This window comes from Lepidochelys kempii, chromosome 2, assembly GCF_965140265.1.
Source record: "Lepidochelys kempii isolate rLepKem1 chromosome 2, rLepKem1.hap2, whole genome shotgun sequence".
In the NCBI taxonomy this organism is placed as follows: domain Eukaryota; kingdom Metazoa; phylum Chordata; order Testudines; family Cheloniidae; genus Lepidochelys; species Lepidochelys kempii.
Genome location: NC_133257.1, coordinates 180,190,427 through 180,217,422, shown reverse-complemented (window position 1 = coordinate 180,217,422; position 26,996 = coordinate 180,190,427). Strand labels below are relative to the sequence as shown.

The window sequence follows — 26,996 nt, the reverse complement described above, 5'->3', positions numbered from 1 at the left end:
TTCCTTTTTATGCAGGTGCAACTGTTTTCAAACAGTTGTCTTTTATAATAATTGGAAATATTTAATGTATGTTAAAATATAATAAGACACTTCGAAATTTTACATCAGATCGCTGGATCAGGCACAGAGTGAGTTTGTCAGACATCCGTTTGTGGTTTAGTGGTTGTTCGTGACGTTTCAGGAACCATAAACATTTGGTCTCAGTTCTTCAGTAGCAGCTGTTTGTACAGTGCTGAATTCCCAATAAACTCTGTGATTATCCTGATAAATATCTGCATTCTTCTTCATAATGAATGTGAGGTAAGCACTTTTAATTGTATTTAACAGTGATACTGAAGTTAGGATCTCGTTCTCAGGAACAAGAACACAGAGCAACTGAGCTGACCTCTTAGACTCAAAAGAGAACACTTCAGCTTTGAACTGAATTTACTAGATCCTGCCAGGAGATAAAACTGTAAAAAAAAAAAGCTATCAGGAAAATCTTTAGGATAAAGCTTAGAAAGAGTCACATTTTTACTTAGGCTGCAGTAACTGAGGTGAATATTGTGCTCTGTGAAGTTTACGTAAGATAAGTACAATAATGTTAAAAGTGTTTACTTAGTGGTCAGGGATGCATGTACAGGAACGCTGACCTGCTTGTATCATAGCGTCTACTGTGACCCAAAGGGTGCTGGAACAATGTGTATGGTGGGGGTGCTCAGAGCCATTGAACCAAACTGTAAACCCTGTATATGATGGAAACCGCTTCACGCCACAGGCTGCTGCTGTACTCCCAGCACCCCTGGTTCCAGCACCTGTGCTGTGACCACCAAAACCTCTTAATGCCAATTGGCAAGGCGGTTACAGGAATATCCTAATTCCGATGTATACATTCCGGTTCAACAAAGAATATCATGCAAGGTCTTAAATTAAAAGCTGGTGTCACACTAGTCATCCATACCAATGTGAAATGTATGTACAGACACTATGTAAGGAGCTATGTATATGTATGGAAAACATGTCCTTAGAGTCTGTATCAAGGTATTAGGCACCAGCAAAGGTAAAAAACAGGTTTTCTCTTAGACAAAAAATGTTTTTCTCTCTGTCAGGATGTAAATTAAGCATTGTAAGCTAACACAATGAATGTTTATTTACATATGAAGTCAAATGTTAATGAAGAGATGTGAAATCAACATGAAAAGAACACACAGGAAAAAGCAAGCCATGGGGGGTTATCCTGTTTATGAGTAAAGACAATGGGCGCTTTGGGGTTATTTCTAGAAGGCAAGGAAGACACCCAGGCGCCCTTCGCCAAGGAAGAAAACAAGGGCTTTTGCATTCATGAAGGTGGGGGTCTCATTCTGTCTTGGCTGAAAATGCTGAAGAGAACTTTAGGTGACAGAAAACTTCTTTAGACATGAGGTTAACATTAGTTTAGTCTCTAGAACGTGTGTTCTTATTTTGTTTTACATGTAGCCATTTGTTTCCAATATTCTTTCTCACGGTTCCTTGAATCTCTGATCATAAATATGTTCTTGTTTTCACCATAAATATATCTGACTGCTGTAGAGTTAAGCAAAGTGCTAGTCCTAAATTGAATCTTGCAATCTGGTGTGTGCTGTTCCCTTGGGAATAGCAGACCTGGTAATTCTGGGAGTGTTCAGTAGATAGGGGGCTGGATTTGCACGGAAGGCTCAGAGTATTCAGGGGTTGATGTGTGCCTCTCGCTACCTACATAGAATGCGTGAAGCCTGCAGAGGCCTGGGAGACAGTGCTTGTTTTGCCAGAGACTGTTGGTTTCAGGGAGCTGACCCACAGCAAGCACAGATAATACTCCTTCATGCTAAGGGCAGATAGTGGTGAGATGACTCACAACCCTAGGTACCCCGGGGGAGCGTCACATCTACACCTGAGAAATCCTTTCTAGTATTTAATACACATTTCTGGAAAGAGAATGCAAAACAGAAACATTAACATTATGAGTGGAGCTGGTAACTGGTCTCATCCTAACGATGGATGAAGAGCAAATATCCAACTACCCAAAACCCGAGTGCCACTGTCACCCCATATGCCGCATCATACTGTCACTTAGTTTAGGGGAACTCTCAAACAGGTGACCCGGGGCAAACTGCCTATATTGCCCCCACTATTTCCCCGCCACTGACTGTAGTCATGTCTTTGCTGATAAATTACTTATGTTTCTGCAACTAAGGAGTCTAGCTAGATTCTCAAATATTATTGTATGATTGTCTTTCAACAGTAGCCAAGCTGGCTTGTTTTCATTTCATTTCAAGGTAGAAGGTTGTAGCTTTCTTTCTGTTGTGAACCTCACCAGTATAATTCAGGCCTTTGTCACCTCAAAACTAGACTTTTGTATTTAGGACTACCCCTTAAAGCTAGTGAAGAATATGTCAGTCTCCTTGCTAAGAGACGATTCTTGCCACAAGCATATTTAAGCAGTGCTCAATGTTCTGTACTGGCTGCCAGTAGTTTGTGGATAGTTTAAAGGTGTTGGTTCTGAAATGTAAAGCCCCAAATGGCTCAACACCTTTCCACCTGAGAGACTGTCTCTTTCCCTGGGATATTTTGCCACAATTAAGATCTGCAGAGGCACTTGAGCCAGAGCGCCCTCATAAAAAGCCAGGGAACAAAGAGGATATTCTCAATGAGGGCTCCTTTCCTTTGAAATACACAGCTGCCCCTTGGTGCAAAATAGCCCGGATCTGCTGATGTTCAGGGCATGCTCCAAGGCACATCTTTTTAAGAGGACTGCTGAAGATGCACATGTTGTTCACGATTAACGTGTAGAGAAGTGGGAACGTGTAGGGAAGTGGCTGTTTATTTTGCTTTGTCTTGCTGCACAGTTATTTAGTATGATCATGTGCTGCAGGGGGGCTGTTTATTTTGCTATACTGACGTGATGCTTTCTTGGAGTACCTAGTACTGTGAGTCACCTTGTTACCCCCTGCCTACCAGCAAGAAGGGGACTTTCTTGTGGTTGCTGTGAGGCAGCATCCTACGACAATCAGCCTCACTGCGGCTCAAGCATTCTCCGCAGAACTCTGCCAGCCCTACCTTTGCCTGGAAGGGAGCACAAGGTATACCTCATCCCAAAGTCCCTCTGGCAGTGTCCCTTGCAGGGTCCAACCCCCGTCACTGGACACACAGAAATAACCAGCTTCACTGTCCCCAAAGGGAACAGTATACACATCAGCTTATTTGGTTCAACTGAGGATTCATACTTGGCTCAATACCATAGCATTGAGATGCATTTATAATAAAAACAAAGATAAGTTTATTAAGAAAGAACAGAGATTCAAAGATTCAGATAAGTATTGAGTAAACATATTGGAAACAGAATGGTTACACACAAAACAAAACCTAAACCACAATCCTAGGTCCACACTTATTAATGGCTACCTTTCCTATTTAATAAAGCAGATTTTCTCCCAAGGATTCAGTCTTTGCCAGAGATGCTGGTTTCCAGTCAGACCAGGATCCAAGTTTTCGTGAATACCCTATGCCCTTCAAGGGTGTTTCCTCAGTAAATGGATATCAAAATGGACTTTTGTTCCTCTTTATATTTCCCCAAACTCATTGCTTTGACCCCAGTGACAGCATGATGTCCTGTGTTTCCCTTCCTGGTGTGCTCTTCCAAGATGTCTTCATATCCACATGTTGACTTGAAATGAAAATGTAGCTCCAGTTGTGTCTGGCTTAAAATATTTAATCTACATATGAACCTAGGCAGATGTATGAATATACAATCCTTTGTCTGTCAAAACCAGATTTTCACCTCTGCTGGGGAATAACACCTTGATACAAACTATAAGGACATATTTTCAGCATATAGACATAACTTTTAAAATATAATCAGTACATACATTTCACAACAGTGTAAATGACCATCATAATCCTGGGTTTCATTTAAGATCTCACATGAAATTCTTTATACATAAATACTATCACAGCTATGTGTTACGTGTAGTGAATTTGTAAGGTCTGGTAGAAGTTGCTGTTACTGAACAGGCCTTTTGCCAGCTGGCATTGAGGCATTCTTAGGGTCACAACTGAATTACTATATTTTAAAATAAATTGTCAGAGACTCTCATAAAAGTGCCTCTTGTCAGAAAGAAAAATTTAAACAGATGAAATACTTGGAATTCTAAAGTGACATCGGTTACTCAGTCTGGGAAACTTCTTGTTCTTTCATTTGCCATCAATAAAGTCATATAGAATAAAAGAAAATATTAATTAAGAATGAGGACCTTGCTGGAAACAAGTCTTCCTTGGGGAAAACAAAACAAAAAAAAAATCAATCCATTGTTGGATTTTAGCTCAGCAGCTAAGACTATTTTGGGGCTGTAGGAGGGGTGTCAATGTTGCAATCGTCATTCTTCATAAGGAGTATCTGAGACAGGGAATTAACTGGGAGGGAATGAAGAGACTGACATTGTCAAGAGATGGTTTCTTGAGCATGGATCTGAAAAATCACTTCTTTAAGAAAAGCTGGCATTATGCCCTTCTGTAGGGAAGTATTGTATTCTCTCTGCTAGCCATCAACTGCCATGAACAGCAGGGATTTAACTCATGCGGCAGCATGAACATCTCATTCTGTCAGTGCTACTAGCTGAAGATGAAGCAGAGAAGATGTTCCAGTGCTCCACCCCTAGCCTCAGACCAGGGCCGGCTCTACCGTTTTTACTGCCCCAGGCAGACAGAAGCTGCTGCCGAATTGCCGCCGTGGCAGCCTGCAGAGTAAAGCTGCCGCTGAATTGCCACCGCGGCAGCCTGAGGAAAGAAGCTGCCACCGAATTGCCGCTGCCACGGAAAGACGAGACACCGCCCTGATGGCACACGGACTGCCGCCCCTTTCACAGTGCCGCCCCAAGCACCTGCTTGGAATGCTGGTGCCTGGAGCCGGCCCTGCCTCAGACACAACTTTGCAACGACAGATGCAGACAGCGAAGTCTGAATCAGAGCAATCTTACCTACAAAATAATGTGAAAGTTCCTGAAAGGGTGTAACAGTTGACACTGTCACCGGATGCAAATAACATGATTTCATCAAGTTGTTTAACACCCAGTAGAGCTCCCACAGTTCAAACATGAATTCAAGATGGAAATGATTTCCCATCATGTTAAGTGCTGGATAAGGAACGATGTAGGCAGGGCCGGTGCAAAGATATTTTACGCCCTAGACAAAACTTTTACCTTGCACCCCCCGCACATTGTTTTATTGTGGGGCAAATTTTAATGAGCCTTTACAGACTCCAGGGGTCAGCCCTTCCCAGAGCTGCTTCCCAGACCAGGTTTCCTCCTTCCCGCCCCCTGAGTTTAATATAGACAATGAAATCTCTCCCCCCCGCCGCACCGAAGCAAATTAAGAAAAAAAATCTGGGTTTGAGATAATCTCGCCGGCTCCCTCAGGGGCTGGGGCCACAGGACCAAGGAGCATGTGCTTCTGGGCTAGGCTGGGGCTAGTCCCAGCTTGGGGAGACTCACAGCATTAGTGCCTCCTCAGAGCTCACAGACACCTCAGAAGGGGAGGTGCAGGCAATGCCCCTACCTCCAGCTGAGCAGAGACCAGGGAACCTGCTCCCAGTGCCTTCCCTAGCGAGCCCCCACCCTGTGCCCAGCCTGGGGCTGCCACGCTCTCCCAATCCCACCAGAGTTACCTGCAGGGGAAGGGCTCTGTCCCCGGGCCAGTGCAAGGATATTTTACGACCTAGACTAAACTTTTACCTTGCGCCCCCCGCACATTGTTTTATTGTGGGGCAAATTTTAACGAGCCTTTATAGACTCCAGGGGTCAGCCATGCCCAGGGCTGCTTCCCAGACCAGGTTTCCACCTTCCCGCCCCCTGAGTTTTCCTGGAGGGTGCACAGCCCCCCTGCGAGCCCTTTCCACCCCACCCAACTCCGGTGGCCCCTCACCCTGAGTTTACTTACTGGCTTTGCCCGGCTTGGGCCGCTGCAACAGCTTTTGCACCACGCCGACGTTTTTTGCCTTTACCGCCAGCATTAGCTTTTGTTTTTTGCCCATGGCGAGCGGCCAGGTGCGGCGGAAGCGGGCTGCCCTTAGAGACCGAGCATTTCCCAGCCACGGCGCGAGGCCCCGAGCCTGCTTTGGAAGGGGCAGCAGCGGCGGCTTACAAGCCCAGGAGCCGCAGAGCCCGAGTGAGGCGAGGGAAGAGCCGGGGGGCGCACAGGGGCCGGGGCCCACGATGCATTTGCTGCAGGAGCCCCGCACTGGCTTTTTTATGGCTGGGGCTTGCCCCCGCCTCAAGCACAAGGCTTCGGTTTTTTGGTGCCTTTGGAAGCCAGCTTTTTCTTGCTGAGCCGGGTAGCGGGGCTGGCCGCCTGGGAAGCCCCGGTGCAGCAGGGGCCACTTGGCACCCCGGACAGGGGCAGAGAGGCCGGGACCAGCCCAGGGGGCAGGGCACCGCTTTTTGGTGCCCCCAAATTTTGGTGCCCTAGGCACCCGCCTAGTTTGCCTAGTGGTTGCACCGGCCCTGCTTTGTCCTCTCGCTGCACCACTCCACTGGCATATTCGGTCCCTCTCCCTGGCAGCCGGGCCCAGGAGGGGAGTGGGAGTGAGACACATCTCACCTCGGCTGAAGGTGGCTGCTCTGGGTCACTGTCTCTGTGCAGCGCAGCAGCTCCTTGAGAGAGAGCCCAGCCGGGGTGGCAGCAGTGGCCCACCCCTTCTGCTCTCCGCCCAGGCCTGGCTGCCAGGGACAGGGGCCAAGCAAGCCGGAAACGTCCTGGGGGTGAGAGGGAGCGCTGGCTCGCTCGGCCTCTGTCCCTGGCAGCCAGGCCTGAGTGGAGGGGGCGGGCTGCTGCCTCCTTCCCAGCCAGGTTCTCGCAGGCAGCTGCAGCACTGCACGGAGCGGCGACCTGGAGCGGCTGGCATGAGACGGGGCTGGTCCCACCCCGTCCACTCCCTGCCAGGGACAGGGGCCAAGCATGCTGGCGGGCAGGCGCAGCAGGCAAAGGACAGAGTCCCTCTCCCTCTCCCAGCAGGCCAAGCAGATATCTGGAGGTGTACTTGAGCCCGCATGCCCTCCCTAGCTGTCACCTATAAGCAACAACCCTTAGCAACTAGGTGCTCAGACAGGAACATAAAGCTTTATGCCCGATGATATCAAATCAGCAGTCTGCTGCTGGTCACCTGACCCTGCTGAGTTGCAGCGGGAGTGTCCGGTGGTGGGATGTTAGCTGCAGTACCCAGAACTGAGGTAGCACAGTGGTGCAGAGAGTGAGGCTCTCATTTAGCAACCCCCTAGGCTGGGTTTCATGATTGTAGTGCCTGGTCTTAAATGTAGTGCTTCTCATATCAGACACAGTATGCTGCCAATCCAGCTTCAGCGGGAGGAGGCTGGGGAATTAACACCCTCCTGGACTGGTCCACTTGTAAGATCCCCAGGGTGAAGGCTGAAAAAAAAGGAAGGACATGTAGAGAATCCAGGCTTCAGTTCCTAAAATGTTCCTGCTGCTGCAAAAATGCACAGGGATTTCTAAGAAAGGCTGGTAATGAGATTATTGTTAATGCAATTAGTTTCACAGTTTTGCAAATGCTCACATTAAGGTGCTTAATGTAACATGCACACACAGATACTTACCATTAGCCTGGAATAGAAATCTCAGAGTTTATCATTTTCCTGCAACACACACCGGGTCAGGCCAAACAATTTGTCTGTAATGGAGCAGTCAGATACTTACAGTGCCTTGTTTAATTATGCATTCTTTAGCTTCTCTAATTAGGAAAGGCTACTGCACACCACTGTACTTTTAAAATACAACACAGAGCTATTCCTGTGCTGTAACTCCCCTGAAAGAGGTACAGGGAGGAAACCTTTCATCCATGCCCCTGTTTATCCCAAATGCTTTCCCTACTGTAGTGATATAATAATGTATTTAATATTTATTAATGTTGAAGTAGGAAAGAATCTTCCGTATCTATTCTGTTTACCAATGGTATTTCACCAAGGGTATTCCCATGGTATTTTTAATACTGATATTTGAGTGTAATGGAGATAGATCGGGGGATTGATACAGCAGACTTTATTATATTATGCTTCATATATATTATGTTTTTGCAGCATGAAAGAGATGTTTACTACTAAAATTAAAATTTGCTGCCCATCTTATAGCCATTGTATTCACCTCTCTAAACAGACAGCAAAGGAAAAAAATGTGGGAATAAGCATGAGAGCAGTGGTTTCAATAACAGTTTTGATAGACAATAGTGTGAGACTTGCTATTTTGATAGAACTTTTTCTTCTTTTGAAAGAAACTTCTTCAAAATATGATACCTGCTGTGGCATGCAGGTAATGATGAACCCACATGTATTCGTAACAAATGTTAGGGTAGATACCATCTTTCTGAAAACACAAGTGCTTTATTTTCTTGAAATGGCTTGTAAGATAGAAGTGAATCTATTCTCTGCAATCTAATCTCACCTTTAAAATGGGAGCAAGTGTCCTTCCCTGTCAATCACTCTTCCCTCAAGGATTTTTATCATGCTGCTGTGAACAAGTTCTGATAACAAGTGAATGGCTATACTGGATTTTTGATGAACAGCACGTCTATTGAAAATCTAGTGGTATGTGACAGATGTGAACCAGCAAAAACCTGCAGGAAGAGATAAAATTAAGCAGGTGATATATTGCTGGAAGTGCACCATTATTAAAAATAAATAACAGCCTTTCTGAAAATATCAGCATCTAGATTGGTGTTTGAGTTGACATTTTGTGTAAATTGTTCTGGATGCTTCAAATGCTCTCAGTAATAAGTGACTGAGGGCAAAGCAGAATGTCAGTAGAGAATGTCAATAGAGACAGGAAACGTTAGGGTGGTTGTTAGAGTCAGAGCTGTTATTTTTATAGATTTGTGAATTTAAAAAATGTCATTGTTCATTGGAAAGGAGAAGCACAATGGATTGTGATGTGTTTTAGTGGGTAACCATCTACAGTATTGCCCTTATGAAAGTTCTGGTATAGGGAACAGCTACCATGAAACTTTATGTGGGTGTTTTTGGTACTTTATTCTTTAACAAAAAATTATGAGTGACTTTCGTGCTTGTGTAAGTGAGGCATTACCAACACTGGTTTGGCCCAGACGTATCGCTGCTGGCTACCATATAAACTTTCTCCAAATAATCCTGCCTATTCTCCTCACTCTTGATCTGCAGTACCCTAGGCATTTCTGTCTTGGGCCTCCTGAACAGAGACAGCCAATCATGATGAATTGTCTCATGGTTTTGTGAAGTAGGAAAAGGGAACTAGCATGAGACCACCAAATTTAGTTCATATGTGAGATCAGCCAGAATTTGAACACTTGCTATGATAAGATGTATGCTGGTGTAAAGCCATGGTAGAGGAGAGCAGAATCATGATCATGGGTTATTATTGTGGGTTTGTCTACATGGCGAATTACACTGCAGTAAACCTGGGTGCTACAACACACAATGAAAGTGCCATAAAAGCACTGTATCATTGCGGATGGTTGTGCAGTAGTTCACTGTGTAGACAAGCCCTGTGTCTAACATGAAATGAGAGGCCAGTCTGAAACGGTTTAGCCACTGGGCCGACAGGGCCCGTACCCTGGGCTCCAGCCAACTTGGGGGCTCTGGAAAAAATCCACAGCTGGAGCCCTGGCTGCTGAGTGGGGTGGGTCGCGGGAAGCCCCCGCATCCCAACTCCACTCTGCAGCAGCAGTGCAGGGCGGGCAGGGTGGGGGAACCCTTCCCTGGCACCCTCTGACCTGTCCCTGGCAGGAGCCACAGGATGGAGGAAGCCCCCTCCAGCGGTCCCCGACCCCTTCCCCATCACAAGCTCCTAGGCAGGGGTAGCCTCAGCACCACCTATGTGTCCCCGGAAGAAGCCGCAGGCAGTGGGGGAAGCCCCCGCGCCCGACCCCACTCTCTGGCAGAAGCGCTGGGCACACAGGGCAGGAGATGCCCCAGTGCCCTGACCCTGGTCTCCCGCAAAAGCGCGAGGGGTGGTGGGGGAAGCTCCAGCACCCGGACCCCTGCTGCGGCCGTTGGACTGGAGGAGCTCTCACTCCCCTGGGTGCTGTGGCACGGGGACAGAGATTCTCCTGTCTTGGGGCCACAGTGAGGAGGGGGGAGCAGAAAGGAGCAAAAGGGGTCATGGGGCTGAAGTGTGGGAATCTGATGGGGGGGACCCTAGGTGGTTTGGATTCTGTAGTTTCTGCATCAGAGTGTTGCTCTTTTAAGACTTCTGAAAGCGTGTTCCACACCTCATCCCTCTTCGATTTTGGAACACACTTCAGATTCTTAAAGCCTGGGTCAAATACTGTATCTATCTTTAAAAATCTCACATTTGTGTTTTGTCAAATCTACAGAGAAAGTGTTCTTAAAATGAATAACATGTCTGAGTCATCAGCTGAGATTGCTATAACATGAAATATATGGCAGAATGCGGGTAAAACAGAGCAGGAGACATATAATTCTCCCCCAGGGAGTTCAGTCACAAATGTAATTAATGTATTATTTTTTTAATGGGTGCCATCAGCACAGAAGCATGTTCTCTGGAATGGTGGCTGAAGCGTGAAGGGGCATACAAATGTTTAGCATAGCTGGCACGTAAATCCCTTTCAGTGCCAGCTACAAAAGTGCCATGCCGATGCCTGTTCTCACTTTCAGGTGGCAATGTAAATAAGAAGCGGACAACATTATGTCAACAAACTTGTTTGAACAATTGGCTGAACAAGAAATGGACTGAGTGGACTTGTAGGGAATAAAGTTTTACATTGTTTTGTTTTTGAGTGCAGTTATGTAACAAAAAATGTACATGGGTAATCTGCACTTTCATGATAGAGATTACACTACAGTATTTGTATGAGGTAAATTGAAAAATACAATTTCTTTCGTTTATCATTTTTACAGTGCAAATCTTTGTAATAAAAATAATATAAAGTGAGTGTTAGGGGGTTTATTCCTTCACCCACTTACTTCCCTGGTCCTTCTCGCATGAACAGAGAGCAACAATACCCAAAATCCAAAGGTGCAAACAATTCAATGGTTACTGGGGTGAACTTCCAGCAAGCATGATTCCAGTTTCCTTCCTTAGTGTTCCCTTCCCAGCTCTGACACTACAGAGGCTTACCTGTGTCCCTGTTCCCAGTTCCCCCTTTAGCTAAACATGATTCCAATTTCCCCACCCCCATTCCCTGTTCCCATTCCCCCCCCCACACACACACACACTTCCTGATTGACTGCAGACTATATAGTAAAACTTGAGTTCTGCTTTGCTATACCTTAACCAATCATTTTCCTGAAATTTAACTAACCAATCCTAACATATTGTAACATATTCTCTGTGTATATATAAAGCCTGCTGCAGTTTCCACAATATGCATCTGAGGAAGTGAGCTGTAGCTCACAAAAGCTTATGCTCTAATAAATTGGTTAGTCTCTAAGGTGCCACAAGTCCTCCTTTTCATATTGTAACATGATTATTTAACCAATTATATCCCACCACCTTAATTAGTTTACACCCAGCAAAATTAATTATACAGCAGACAGAAACAATCACAGAACCAGACAGAGATTATACAGACAAACAATGGGGAAATGGGGACTACAATGATAGAACAAACACAGAAATGGGGATTTCACATCCCAGCTATTGATAAGTGAGTTCTTGCCAGACAGGATGCTATCAAACTAAGTTTCCTTTTACATCCTCTAGGCACTTCCTTTTCTCTGGAGGCAATAGGCACTATCAGGACAGGATTGTATTCCTAACAGCCCAATAGCACCTTATTTCAATGTGACTAGTTTGGAATGTGAGGATGTGACCGGTCGCTTCCCAGCTTATGGCTGCCTCTGCTGTTTAGCTAAAGGCCTTAGCCTAAGAACAGGGCCTCAGACTGTCACAGTAAAAGAAGGACCTTACACCGGAAGACAGTGATTTTTATTCTTTCTTTTATACCTCTAACTAGCCAAGTGATAAGAATACACCTAAATTCTTAGAGTGTAGGCCTTTACAAACAGGCCTGAATATCTATATCCTAACAGTAAGCACTGTGCATTTTGTATTCTGTGTTGTAATTGAAATCGATATATTTGAAAATATAGAAAAACATCCAAAAATTTCAATTGGTATTCTATTGTTTGACAGAAACAATGAACATGCAATTGAAATGGCGATGAATCGCGATTAATTTTTGTGAGTTAATCACGTGAGTTATTTGTGATTAATTGACAGCCCTAATTAGAAGTGTTGCCGGCACCCAGTGCCAAGAGGCTAACCAACAGCTGGAGTTAGTTCGCTACCCGGTGTGCTACAGAGAAGCAGAAAAGTTTATTTGCAGCTGCAAAAAGGTACAGGGAGAATAAAATCTCAAATCCTGCACACAGAGCAGGAAGTTACACAGGCTTTTATACATCCTTTTTCCCAGCATACTTATGCAATAGCAAGCTGCCCTAAGTATCCATATAGCCAGCCAATCCAGTTTCCAGCTAGTGCCCTTGTTCTCTGTATCGTTTCTTAAACCATACATAAAGCTGCTTTATTCAGCATTGTTCTTCCATATCTGCCCTGTTTGGCCTTGCTTAGTTTCAGGCAGTTTGACTCTGCAGCATATTGTTGCAGATTCTCAGCATAACTGCTGTGTGTGCCTCCAGGCGGGGGGGCCAAGGACACTTGGGCCCAGTACGCAGAGCTGCTGCGTGTGCCTCCAGGCGGGAGGGGAGGCCAAGAACACTTGGGCCTAGTGCGAGGGGGCTTCCTCGACACTCGTGGTCTTCCATCCCCTTGAGTTACCCAGTGGCCATGCCCCAGTGTCCCCAACAACTCCCTCCTTTGAGAACACTCAACATCCTTGGCTCTGAGTTTTCTCACTTGGGCTACTTATTTCTTTCCAATAGGACTTTGCATAAGCACTTTGTGATAGCCCTGAAGAGAATGACTTATTAACTTCTGCAAAAGGGCCCTAACACATGATACTGCACAGCATAATACCAGTAATACAAGCAATACAGGAAAGAGAAGTTTCAATAGCAGGCTAAATAAACCACCAAGCCAAAACGACAAACCCCAGCCTGAAAACAAGGTTTGCAACCAATTGCTCTCTGGGGCAGTATAGGCAACCTCTGCTCCGGCTCGGGCATGGGCCTCAGCCTGTACCACCTTTTCATAGATTTCATAACTGCTATCATTTACATATACACAACATCGGGGCCCGACGAGGGCACAAACCCCTCCTTGGGATGCCAAGAGATAGTCCAAAGCCAGTCTGTTTTGGAGGGAAAACGTCCTGAGCTGCTGTACCTCTTTATTTAATGTTTTTACTGCTGATCCTAAATCACTAACCGAGTCCTCTAACTCTAAGGCAACTTTCTCAAGTACCATTTGCAGCCTTACAGTATAGCGGCCTATGCATGCCATGGCTGGCCCGGAAAACAGTGGCGCTATTCCCAGTACAGAGCACCCTACAAGCTTCTCGGTTGTGAGGGAATTCTTCATATTGCCCTCCAATGCTGTAGTCAGTCGCCACATGGTCTTTTCTCCTGACTCAACAGAAGAGTCTCGGGCATTTCTAATCTTTCCTTTGGGCAGTGTGGCAGTTATGGAAAGATGAGGAACTCCATGAGCTATATAACAGCTATCTATCCAGTTGGCTGGCAGCACCTTGTAAGCCTTTCGGCCACATACAAAATAGTGACCTTGTAGGGCCCAGTAAGGACTGTTTCTTAAGGGGATTCCTGGGATACTTAAGGCTGCTTTGGCTGCTTTTCCAAACAGTTCATATGCCCCTAAGGGGGCATCCCATCCTCCTGATTGGGTACAAGTGGGGGCGTTTCTAATTGTGCCTTTCAAATTACACTCGCCATAGGGACCACTACAAACCCACCATTGGCTTGCTAAATTGAAGATATTAACTGGATGGCAAGTTATATTTCCAAACCCCTCTTTTGTGGTAAGAGTATTTGTAAGAGTTTCCCTAAAAGGGGAGGAACCATTACACCCACACTGTTGGCCTCCCCTTTCGGTCTTTATCCAATGCCCATCAGCCCACTGTGTAATAACACAGGAGCTCTTTCCCACAGGAAGCCCATAGTGATCAGATTGGTTTCGGGTAAAACATAACGTTCCCTCAGTGAGTATTGCAATTGAATATTCCTGGTCCTGATAGGTGGCTTGCTGTAAAGAGGTCTTGTTCCAGAACGGCGAGTCCGTTCTTTCCTGCTCTTTGGTGGAGGCTAATTCTGCTAGGGTCAAGGGCAGCATGTCAAGGGGCATTCCCGTTTTGGGGGACAGTGGAGTTGGAGCACATACCTAGCAATCAGTCTGGTTTGTTAAAATAGCAACGTGGTGCGCAAGCGAAACAAAGGAGTTATGCTCCCGATATGCACAGTTTGGAAATACTAACACAGAGAATAACAATGTTACCCAATTAATTATCACCAGAGTCTTCCCAACCCAGGGTCTCCAGTACCTGGGTGGGCCCATTTTAGCATTAAGGTGCCCGCTATTTGTGTCTTTTAAACAGTCGCTTTAGCCCGAGATCGTCACTAGATGAGGAGTCAGCAGGTTGGACGGCCCACTGTTCTGCTGACGAGGGGGCGGGTACTGCCTTCAGACGAGAGTGATGGATGCAGTTCTTGTGTCCCTCGATCTTTGCCACTGTATGGGAGATCAGCAGGACGGTATAGGGTCCTTTCCACTTTTCCTGGAGAGGCTCCTCTTTCCAGGTGCGAACAAGCACAGAGTCACTGGGCTGTAAGGAGTGGACGGGAGAGTCCAAGGGGAGAGGCTGGGAATCCTTGGTATACCTGTGAAGAGACAAAAGAACAGCAGACAGGGGACACATATACTGTGACAAAAAAACATTACCCAACTCCCATTCCCCTGACAGAACCAGGGTGCCATTCATAGGCCATGCCCTTCCAAACATAATTTCAAAGGGACTAAGCCCTAATCTACCCTTAGGGAGAATGCGGATACAGAGTAGGATGAGGGGCAAAGCATCAGGCCATCACAGTGAGGCTTCTTGGCACACTTTTGAGAGATGCCGTTTAAGGGTCTGATTGGTACGCTCCACTACACCACTGGCTTGCGGTCTCCAGGGCGTATGGAGTTTCCAGGGGATCTGTGAGGCATGTGAGATGCTTTGAATGATTTTTGACGTGAAGTGTGTCCCGTTGTCAGATTCCATCCACAGGGGGAGTCCAAAGCGAGGAATGATCTCCTTAACAAACTTGAGGGCCACTGTTCTGGCAGTGCAATTACGGCATGGGAAGGCTCTGGCCATCCGCTGAACCGATCCACTATGACAAGGAGATATTTGAACCCTTGGGTTCGGGGAAACTCAGTAAAGTCTATTTGCCACACTTGTCCGGGGCCCAGAGTGGGTTCTAGGGCAGCTGGTGGCACAGGATGTCCCGGTCGGGGGTTATTCTTTTGGCAGACTAAGCAGTTCGCTTGTACCTGGGCAGCCAGGAGTCGGAGTCCCGAAGTGATAAAGTATTTTCCCATTAGCTGGATAAGTGCTTCCCTGCCAGCATGAGTGGTTTGATGTAGTTTCTGCAGCACTGGCCGGATCAGGCCCTTTGGTAAGAGGACCTTCCCTTCTGGGGAATGGAGCCATCCCTCCTTTTCCCGGAGACTGAGTTTGTCAGTTAGCTGTCTCTCCTCCCCAGAGTACTGAGGGGTTGGAAGCTCCCCTACTGATGGGATAAGGGCATGCATATGGGCGTTCTCAGCCTGAGGGGATGGCAGGGTGGCAGCATGCTTAGCCTCTCGATCTGCCTGGGCGTTACCTCTGGCCACATCTTGATCCTCCCTTTGATGGGCTTTACAGTGTACCACCGCCACTTCTGAGGGAAGTTGTACGGCTTCTAGGAGCCGGAGGATTTGGGTCCCGTACTTGACTGGGGAGCCTTGGGCTGTCAGCATTCCCCTTTGCTTCCATAGGCCAGCATGAGCATGCAGCACACCAAAAGCATACTTTGAATCAGTAAAAATGTTGACCCGCTTTCCTTTTGACAGTTCAAGTGCACGGGCCAGGGCTATTAGTTTGGCAAGCTGGGCAGAGGTCCCAGCAGGCAAACCTTCAGCTTCCACAATGTCATGGAGGGTCACAACAGCATAACCCGCCCTCCTTTGCCCATCTGTTACAGTACTGCTACCATCAGTGCACCACTCATAATCTGCATTTGGGAGGGGTACATCCTTTAAATCCGGACGGCTGGAGTACTGGACATCTATGATCTCTAAACAGTCATGTTTTTGTTCCTCTGTTTCTGGCAAGAGGGTGGCTGGGTTAAGGGAGGGGCAAGGCTGTAAGCTGACTTCAGAGTTCTCTAACAGTTTAGCCTGGTACCGAGCAATCCGAGCCTGGGTGAGCCAAAGCCCTCCCTTTGCTTCCAATAAGGCTCGGACCATATGGGGAGTATAGGTTTGCATAACCCCTCCCACTGTTAGCTTCTCAGCTTCCTCAAGCACTAGGGCAGTAGCTGTGACCGCCCGTAAGCATGCCAACCAACCCTTTGCAACCTGATCCAGTTGCTTAGAAAAATAAGCCATGGGACGTCTCCATGCTCCTTACAGCTGTGTGAGCACTCCTAGGGCCACCCCCCTTCGTTCATGTACATACAACTGAAACGGCTTAGAGAGATCCGGCAGGCCCAGTGCCGGGGCTTCCATCAATTTTCTTTTAAGGATTTTAAATGCCCTGTCAGCCTCTGGGGTCCAATAAAAGGGGTCATGATCTGCTCCTTTTACACAGTCGTACAGGGGTTTAGCCCACAGTCCAAATTCTGGGATCCATATCCTGCAAAAGCCTGCCATACCCAGAAATGCCCTGAGCTGCTTACGATTGCTTGGGGTAGGAACTTGACAGATAGCTTCCTTTCCTTTTTTTTTTTTTCGCTTGAACGCTGACGCTCTCCTTGCCTTAGCTGTAACCTGATTCCTTTACCTCAGACAACAGAGTTATTAGGACGATATTACAGTCGTCTCAATCCGGCTTGTGACTACTGAGGCACCCCTCAAAGACTGATATAAACCTGCTTGGGTTCGTTGAGAATTCCCCAGCCTGTGTTTTAAAAGTTGCTAAGACTATTGGATTGAATGGCACATGGGTGTAAACTTGCATAGTGGTAGCCTGATGTCCCTCTGCCCCTGGGCAAGCCACAACAGTCTCGGTAAGCAAAGGATAGAGTCCCACCGAGGGGGCAATCTCTGTAACCTGAGGCATCCTACCCTTATAAGGTGCGGGTGTGGGGGCCAAAGGGGACACCGGCTCTGCCATTACAGTGCGGGTGGGGGTCTGGGGACTAACATTAGCTACTACCGAACCGTCGGAGTCAGATTACAGTGCTGTAAAATATCTGGTCGAGTACATAAAGTCAGAAACAAATGCGCATACATATGTTCATTCCATTTCCTTGTTCTCTGACAGAACAGCAGTAACTGAAGGATCGTGTTGTAATTAATTGACCCTCCTGGTGGCCACCACTCCTGGCCCTCTAGTTGATATTGAGGCCAGTCAACTGTACAGAATCGTTTTAATTGTCTCTTAGTCATTGGATCCGCACCAAATACCTTCCAGTTTGCTAGAATGCATTCTAGGGGCGTACACCGTGCCCTAACCCCCGAGCTCTGTCCCTGTCCCATACCTACAGGGTAACTCTGGGCGTCCCCAGGTTCCAACAGACCATACAATCTGGATTTCAAAAGGTTCCTACCTTATCCAAGGGACCGGTTCTTCACCGTCGTCCACAACTGCTCCTCCCCTATGTCCAAGGGACCGGTTCTTCACCGTCGTCCACCACAACTGCTTCTCCACTATATGAGTGCGTTGCACCATTGTGCCCTCCGGGGTCGATCAAATCGCATCTCCTCCGAGGCCCCGGTGAACTCACCGGTGCGCACTGGGTGTCGGTTCTCGCCACAATCCTCGACCTCCAGGAGGGGTCCGGGAAAGGCTCAATTGCAGCCTCGTCAGCCCACCCAGTGCCGAGAGGCTAACCAACAGCTGGAGTTGGTTCACTACCCGGTGTGCTACACCCAATAATCACAATGGGGTGGAGAAGCAGAAAAGTTTATTTGCAGCTGCAAAAAGGTACAGGGAGAATAAAATCTCAAATCCTGCACACAGAGCAGGAAGTTACACAGGCTTTTATACATCCTTTTTCCCAGCATACTTATGCAATAGCAAGCTGCCCCAAGTATCCATATAGCCAACCAATCCAGTTCCCAGCTAGTGCCCTTGTTCTCTGTATCGTTTCTTAAACCATACATAAAGCTGCTTTATTCAGCATTGTTCTTCCATATCTGCCCTGTTTGGCCTTGCTTAGTTTCAGGCAGTCTGACTCTGCAGCATATTGTTGCAGATTCTCAGCATAACTGCTGTGTGTGCCTCCAGGCGGGGGGGCCAAGGACACTTGGGCCCAGTACGCAGAGCTGCTGCGAGTGCCTCCAGGCGGGAGGGGAGGCCAAGGACACTTGGGCCTAGTGCAAGGGGGCTTCCTCGACACTCGTGGTCTTCCATCCCCTCAAGTTACCCAGTGGCCATGCCCCAGTGTCCCCAACAGAAGTAATCACTAACAATACAGCATGTATTATGCTTGAACATAAAGGGCCTGCTTCTCATTTTACACCATTCAAACAGTGGAAAGGGGCCTTACTGCAACAGAGAAGTCAGGCCATGAAGATTTAGTAATCTGGGTCAGATCCTCAACTGGTGTAAATTAGTGTAGTCTATTGGAGTCAATGAAGTAATACTGATTTATACCAACTGAGTATCTGACCCAGATGCCCAAAGAGTGATTCTGTAACCTACTACCTATTTGCATTTGTTTTATTTGGCATTTTATTAAGGCACTTCCCTGTTAGTTACAAGTTTAAAATAATGTAACTTTCTAACCCCTGCATTATAACACAGCTGGAGTTGTGTAGTATAGCTTTGCTAAAATAATCACATTCTGTTTGCTGCTCCGTATGTTGCTGATGGAAATGTAAACTTTCCCTCCAATAAACTAGGTGGTATGTAACACTTGGGGTTTTTTTTAATGTCCAAAGAAAAATATAGATATATACTGTAGCAAAATCTTGGCCATTAGTTGAGTGAGCATGACTGAATTTCAGCGAGGTGTACCCAAATCTTCCGTACCTATCTAGGGCTTGAAACTAGACACCAGTTAGGGCTCGTAAAAATCAGATTTTCTGCACCAAATTCCAGGGTATCAACATATGTTTTAATCCAAAATCCGAATAAAAAGTTAAATATCAAAATTTTTAGCAGAATGGAAATTTCAGAAGAATTTCAGTGTAGAAATTTTGAAACATGGTAATGTAATCCAGCCAAGGAGCGCAGCCCATAAGGAATGATGGGGGCATGATGCAACCAGTTCCCATGAGGCACCTTAGCCAGATGCTGTTCAGTGTCTAACTGGTTTGAAACAAAATGTTTCGTTACAGTTCAACAAACCAAAATGTTTTAATTCAGATTGCTTGAGTCCAACAGCAAACATTTTGTTTTTATTTTCGTACATGGAAAATCTATTTTTTTAGCAAAATTTCAACATTCCCATGGAAAATTTTGATTGTGCAGAAGTTGCATTTTCTATTGAAAATCAGAGAAAATTTCCACCAGCTCTAATACCAACCAAAGCAATATTACATAGGCTTGTTAAGGGCTGGGCTGAGTGTGGCTCTGCATCTCTGTTCTCACAGAATCCTAGAGATAAGTGACCAGTAGCTCATCTAGTCTGTCCTCCTGTATATCACAGACCATCAACTGCAACCTCCAACAACAAAAATTAAACTATTTCTCCTATGCCCTCACCATTTTCTGTAGAATTTATGCACTCGCTTAAAACAAAGTTTACTCCCCATAACCTTGTGGATATAGCATTATCTGAGTCTGCAGATATTCAAAGGTATGGACTGCTCCCATTAAGCATAGTGGCACATTAACCCTGAAGCCTAATGAAAACAATTGAAAATGTCAACGTTGTTGCACAATTTTCATAAAAAACAGTCAGCTATGTGGGTTTATGTGCTGATCTTGAGAATACCATGACTATTTCCCCCATCCGTACTCTGATCCCTGGATACACAAACATTCTAGAACCACCCAATGCAGAAGACAAGGCAGAGTGGCCTAACCGCATAGAGCACTCAACTGGGACTGAAGAGACTTGGGTTCTATTTGCATCTCTACGATTGGCCTGCTGGGTGACCTCGGGCAAATCACTTCTCATCCCTGTGCCTCAGTTTCTCCATCTCTAAAATGGAGATAATGATACTAACCTCCTATGTAAAGTGCTTTGAGATCTACTGCTGAAAAAGAGCTAGGGATTTTTTTTTATTACTATTATCTGATCCCTGAACATCTCTATAGTCATTACCCATTACCGAAATTACTAGGACTATGTAATCCAAAAAACCTTTAATGTCACTGCTTAGTGTCTCATTGTATAATACCACAGAACTACATTACATCCTGTGTGCTAACTTACTGTGAAACAACGGATGTAATAATGTAAGATGGTATCTAAATGGTGAAAGCTTTGCATGCTTGCTTTCAAATCCAGTATTCTATATTCTAACAAACAACAACTGCATTAGAAACCTGCAAAAGGCTCCTTACGGGCAAAACCCACTCGTAACAAACCCATATAAGTAAGGAAATCCAAAGCTGAGCCACACCTCTTAACACACATGCATTATTACACTTTCTATTGTCACTGACAGACTCTGAATCTCCACCCTCCAGCGAGAGGGTGCACATAACACACTGACATAGCCCAGGCTCTATTGCAAAACCTCATATTTCTGTACACACACTGGATATGACACATTTACTATGCTCCACGTAATAGTGGCATGGGGCAGGGGAGGATGCCTTGCTTTTCTGTTGGCCTCCCTTGCTTTTTGATAGTATTGTTGTCATTCCTTCCCCGTGGCCTGACATTGCTGCTTGTTGCTGCCCCAGCTTTGGCAGCTCCTTTGAAACATCTGCAAAAATGTTTTTATTTCTGTGGAATTCCACGCTGGGCTGCTCCTTCTCACCAAGCCAAGGAAAGCCAGGACTAGGCAGCAGCACAAGGCTTCCTTGCAGCTTTATAGGATGCCATATCCTGTGACCTCACAAAGGGGGTGTAGCAGGAGGAGAGGCATGTCCAGAACATCCTGGGCATTTTAAAGGAGGTGGGGGGTAGGTTTACGGTCAATGTGACCTCTATGCAGCAGAGTTCAACATTGTGACCAGAGCAGTCCCTGTCATGGGGCATTGGGGAACTGTTGCTGGTGCACAGTTTTACTGGTACAGGTGATAGACAGGTACTGTACCTGTGGAATGGTGCTGCTAGAGGGATTAAATCATTCAGGAGGTGGTTTAACTTGACTGACAGAAAGTCAGGTTTTACTGACAGGACTCAAAACTGAGTATGGACTCACACAAGGACGTGCAGAAATAAGGCAAGTTTTACTGGTAAAACTTTTTAGCATAGACCAGGCCTGAGGCACTGCACATATAACTGCACACAACATGGGCTAATCACAGTGAGGTCATGTTACAGGTCTTTGTGTGGTAGTGTGAGCTACCTTCACTCTTTTCAGCTGATCAAGCAGCAGAGACAGAACAGGAAGAAGGGAAGAGTGTCAACTCCCACAGAGCAGAACTGAGAGCTTCACCCCTGAGGTGGCCTCTGTTTGACAAAAACCTTCATCGTTGCCAGAAAGGCAGAGGGGGTGGAGAAGCTACATACACGGGACATACATGTGGGAGTGAGACACCCAACGCAAGAGAAATTGGAGGGATGACTTTAATAATGATGGAGGTGGAGGTAGAGGAGAAGGATGTGTGGGGGGATAAATGCGGGTCCATGCCGCGAGGCAGCACAAAAGACGGAGCTCATGAAAACCTTCTCAAAGCCCTTCCTACAAATGCCCTCCCAGATCCCAAGAAATAATCTCTCAGGCAGTCTCAGTTTGGAAAGCCAGGTGTGGCTCTTCAGAGTGTCAGCCCGTGATCCATCGAGAGGGCACCAACTATAAGTGTTTGGGCAGCAGTAGATCTTAGAGCTCTGATCTCCTCTCTCTAACCCCAGCAAAGTCCTTTGTCTGGAGGAGGATGAAGAGTGGGCAGCTGCTAATTAAGAAGCTAAGAGGACTGTAGCTCCAAGGTCCACTACTGTCCAAGCAGCCTCAACCAGCCACATATCCGTGGATTGCTGGTTGAGATTCTCACTTCTCACTGTAGCTTCCCCAGCCAGTGAAGCATGGTTAAGGCTAAGATTTTGTCACAGGTATTTTTAGTAAAAGTCATGGACAAGTCGCAGGCAATAAACAAAAATTCACAGCCCGTGACCTGTCCATGAATTTTACTATATAAATACCCCTGACTAAAACTTAGCAGCACCTGGGGCCACTGGCACTGCTGTTAGGACACCAGGCAGTGGGGGCCAGAGGGCCAACAGCTAGCCCCTGCACTGGCCACAGGGGCTGACTGCCCCCAGCCATCCCTGCTCCGAGGCACTGGGGACCGCTGCTCAAGTGCTCCCTGGGGCTGCCCCGGGACTGCTGCTCAGGTACTCAGGCAGCTGGCCCCAAGGCAGCCCCTGGGACGGCTGCTCGGCACTCCTCAGGGCTGCCCCTGGAACCGCTGTCCTGGGGCCAGCTGCTCTGGGACTGCTGCTTGGGTGTTTCCCTGGGCCAGCTGCCCAAGCAGCGACCAAGTGGCTGGCCCTGGGCCAGCCCCTGGGACCACTGCTCAGGTGCTCCCTGGAGCCAGTCACCCTGGGACTACCTAAGCAGCGGCCGGTGCGGCTGGCCCCGGGGCCACTCCAGCAGCGCTTGGTGCGGCTGGCTGCAGGGTGCCCGAGAAGCTGGCCCTAGGGATCGGACGCACTGGCCGTTGCAGCTGCGAAAGTCACGGAGGTCGCGGAAAGTCATGGAATCTGTGACATCCGCAACTTCTGTGACAGAATCACAGCCTTAATTGTGGTTTGCTGGCTTCTCTCACTGCTCTATCTCTCTCACACACACACGCCTCAATCGCTTCAGCATTGGGGAATGTATAATTTACGGAATTTTCTGTAACAATGTATAAATGATACTTTTATATTTTTGATGATTGTAACTATATCAAAATTATATGGATTGAGGGCTTCAACATGCAAACTGCTACTCACATGGGTAGACCTCATTCACATGAGAAACCCTGTTGACTTCAGAGTAAATATGTCCTTTTGGCATAATGTGCATAATGGCTTTAAAGCAAAACATTATTTTGTACAGCATTTTTTCCCCTGAAACAGCACAAAGGATTCTGAGATATAGAACACAAAGGATTCTGGGATATGGATCACAAAGGATTCTGGGACATAAAGATCACAGAATAAAAGACCAGGTGTCTTGGGAGCCACAGAAGGAAAAAGAGTATTGTTCAGATTTTAAATCTGATAATCCATTGTGGCATACAAAGGGCATATGATAGAAAACATTACGCTGACTGAATACCAGTTGCTACGGAAACCCATAGCATGCCGATTTTAAAAGTTCTCCAGAGGAAAAAGAAAAGCCAGTTGGGTAGTAAGGTTGGATCCTTTGCTTCGAGTGGAAATGAAATCCAAGGGTCATCTGAGGAATGGACAGAAGGGGTTAGTACTGTAGTTAGCTTAGAGGCTCCCTGGGAGTGAAGACTAATAGGTCAAGCTTCAGAAGTCTGACTGATGAATGGGGTAGGAGAAGCATCTCTAAAATTTCTAGACTGAGAATGAGTGACAAAGAATCTTATTATAAGATTTTATTATGGTTCTTCTTGCAATTTTTTCTTGCTGTTTTCAAGCCTCGTTTGATTTCTCCTTCAGTTTTCTAGCATAATTTAAAGGAACTTGCGGTTTACTCTAAATGGTGCTGAATGCCGTTACACCAAAGGGCAGGGCCGGATTAACTTTTTGTGGGTCCGGCACCAAACATATTTGTGGGCCCCCCTGGGGAATGAAGGGGTCGGGGCAAGAGCACAGCGGGCAGGGTGGATTTGATTTAAATCATGAGTTAAATCACGAGTCAGGAAGACTCGATTTAATCATGGTTTTCTACATAAAAGTGAGTTCTTGTTGGTTGTTATAACCTTAATACATATTCTTCAAAACTCAGAGATAGATGTAGGTTTCATTTTTAGAAGGTACACACTATACTTTTTTAAACAGTGATTTATTTTGAAAACTTTTCAGATGAGTTTTACAGCTATATCAGAAAATTAATGATTGTTTGGTTATTTCATTTACCAAAGATAATTGAAGCAGATATTTATGAAGTCATTGGGAGGTGAACTATCTCCAATTGAACAGGTTAATCATTAATATTTGGAGGATTTTTTTGCCATGCTGTATTAGGAGAACATCACCAGACAGACATTTAAATTGTTTTATTTAACTAATACAACAACGTTAAGTATTCTGGATTTTTTTCTTCAACAGCAAACATAATATTTTAACAAAAAAGCACATGTCCCTCGCTTCTCACATTTATCTCCAGACTTCTTTTCCTTGTCCAGATCTGCCCCCAACAATCTTCTATTCATTGAACTTTTTGAAACTTTTCACTTTTAGAGAGAGATAAAGGATTGACTCTGTGAACACAAATTTGCAGAGGGACAATAGAGTTGAGGTCTGTTATTTCTCACCTCTATATATTATTTATTTATTTATTTAAAAACAGTTTTGCTGTTAACAAGCATGTTACCGCTAGAGACACAAACCCACAGTCTGAGAACTGCAAAATTAAGCATCCCTGATGGTGTCTTCTAGACTGAGCACTGCGTCCCATTGGGTAGATAGAAAGATTAACCTAAATAATCTATACAGAAGCCCGTGGAACCCCATAAAATTGGGTCTCTAATCCATGAACTATTAGAACTCATTTACAAAACTTTTCTTAAACATTACATCAATATATTGTCTCATACTATAGAATTAGAATTTATAATCCCTATTCCATGATAAGATATAATGTATCTTAATTAAAACTATCTTTAGATAGGTTTTTCCCCCTCACAAATCCAATTTAAGTTAAAAAAATCCGATTTTTTTATTTTTTAAAAAAAATCATTGATTTTTATCCACCCTGACAGCAGGGTATGGGGGGATGTGACGAAGCGGGACTGTTCTTCATGTTTCCTCTGAATAGTGTGGGGGTGCCTCAGTTTCCCCTAGGCAGTTCTTAAGTATGTAGGGGGTGGGATAAGGGTGTATGATTGTTGCAGAGCCCTAGAGGGCAGGTGTGTGCAGGGGTCTGGACACAGAGAATGGCCAACACCCTGTTTCCTGGCAACTGATGGCCTGGCCCTTCCCCCCTGCAAGGTGAGAGCTAAAGGGTTGGAGAACAAAGGAATCAGGTGACCTCCTGGCCTGGGAAAGGGACAAAGCCCAGAGGAGGAGGGGCTGGAGGGAGTTTCAGTTTGGGGCTGGCTGGGATATGGAGTGAAGTGCAGACGTGGTTGTCTGGCTCCCTGCCCCCCAAAATGGACCCAGCTGAGGGGTCTCGTTCTCTGCACCTGCAAGCTCTGTTTTAGACCATGTTCCTGTCGTCTAATAAACCTCTGTTTTACTGGCTGGCTGAGAGTCACGTCTGACTGCGAAGTTGGGGTGCAGGACCCTCTGGCTTCCCCAGGAGCCCCACCTGAGCGGACTTGCTGTGGGAAGTGCACGGAGGGGCAGAAGATGCTGAATGCTCCAAGGTCAGACCCAGGAAGGTGGAAGCTGTGTGAGCTTTGTGTCCTGAAGACAGGCTGCTCACAGAAAGGAGACTTCCCCAGAGTCCTGACTGGCTTCATAGGGAGCAGTTCCAGAGCATCGCCCAGGGACTCCGTGACAGAGGGGGCGAAGGATTGGTCCCCAGCTGGAGCGAGGCAGGGGCCAGGGGCAAGATAAGCACATTAGGGAATGGGGGGAGGATTAGTCCCTGTTGACTGGAGCAAGGCAGGGGCCTGGGGCAAAAGCACAGTGGGGCGGGAGCTAGGGTTGGTCCCTGGAGCAAGGGAGGGGCTGGGGGTAAACTTCAAGCGCAGCAGGGCTGGGGAGGGGGTAAACAGGATCCCCCCCCTGTCCCTGCCCACATAGAGCAGGTACCTACCTTCTCCCTGGTTTTAGCCCATTCTCTTCATCTCTCTCTGCACTGAGCTGAGGGTGGGAGTGCACTGGGCACAGGGCTGGGGGTGCAGGGTCTGGGAGGGAGTTAGGGTGCAGGAGCAGGTTGGGGTGCAGGGTCTGGCCAGGAGTTAGGGTGAGGGAGGGGGCTCAGGGTTGGGGCAGGAGGTTGGGGTGTGGAGCACTTACCTAGGGCAGCTCCCATTTGGTGCGAGAGGTGCAGGTGGGAATTGTGGGGGGGGGGGGTGCAGGAGCTCCCGTTTGGTGGTGGGGGTGGAGATGTTGGGGGTGCAGGAGTAAGGGCATCGGGTGTGGGGGGACTGGGTATGTGTGGGGGATGCAGGAGTCAGGGCTGGGTTCATGGGAGGGCTGGGTATGTGTGGCGGGTGCAGGAGTAAGGGCTGGCATTGTGGAGGTGTAGGCTGGGGTTGTGGGCTGGGGTCGTGGGGGTGCTCCCAGCCTCCTGCCCTGAGCCGCTCACGGCAGGGGGCTGGAGGGGGCATGCCCCGATTCCACCCCCTTCCCCAAGGCCCTGCCCCTGCCTCATTTCCGCCTCCTCCCCTGAGTGGCGAGCACACTGCGGCTCCACTCCTCCCCCTCCCTTGCGCTGGCAAACAGCTATTTGCCGGCTGGGAGAGGGAGGGGTGGGAACGTGGCACACTGGGAGAAGAGGCGTGAGAAGAGCTTGGCTGCTGGTGGAGCCTGCCCTGCTGCAGCAGGAGCCCCAGGAGCTGGGACACCAAGCTTCTGCCCCTGCAGGAGAGAACAGGGGATGGAGAAGAGCAGGCCAGGCTGGGGCCCCTTTGGACCGTGGGCCTGGCGCCAGTCGTGCCATGGTAAATCCAGTACTGCCAAAGGGTCATTGGGGTAGAGATTACTAAG

The 26,996-nt window shown here is 47.0% G+C and overlaps 2 protein-coding genes across 2 annotated transcripts in view; one reads left to right on the top strand and one right to left on the bottom strand.

The window, feature by feature from the left end:
- The first annotated feature begins 209 nt into the window (after nt 1-209).
- The window catches only part of LOC140906003 (probable G-protein coupled receptor 141), a 41,671-nt gene continuing 14,884 nt past the window's right edge, over nt 210-26,996 (top strand). Inside the window, exon 1 of the mRNA XM_073329490.1 lies at nt 210-300. The gene's annotated coding sequence lies outside the window, so the exon portion shown is untranslated. The remainder of the gene's footprint in view (nt 301-26,996) is intronic.
- Nucleotides 12,402-18,105, bottom strand: LOC140906002 (uncharacterized). Its single transcript, XM_073329488.1, has 2 exons — nt 17,703-18,105; nt 12,402-14,786 (listed from the first exon to the last, which is right to left on the bottom strand). The coding sequence occupies exon 2, from the start codon at nt 14,251-14,253 to the stop codon at nt 12,862-12,864; it is 1,392 nt and encodes a 463-aa protein (XP_073185589.1). The 5' UTR covers nt 14,254-14,786; nt 17,703-18,105; the 3' UTR covers nt 12,402-12,861.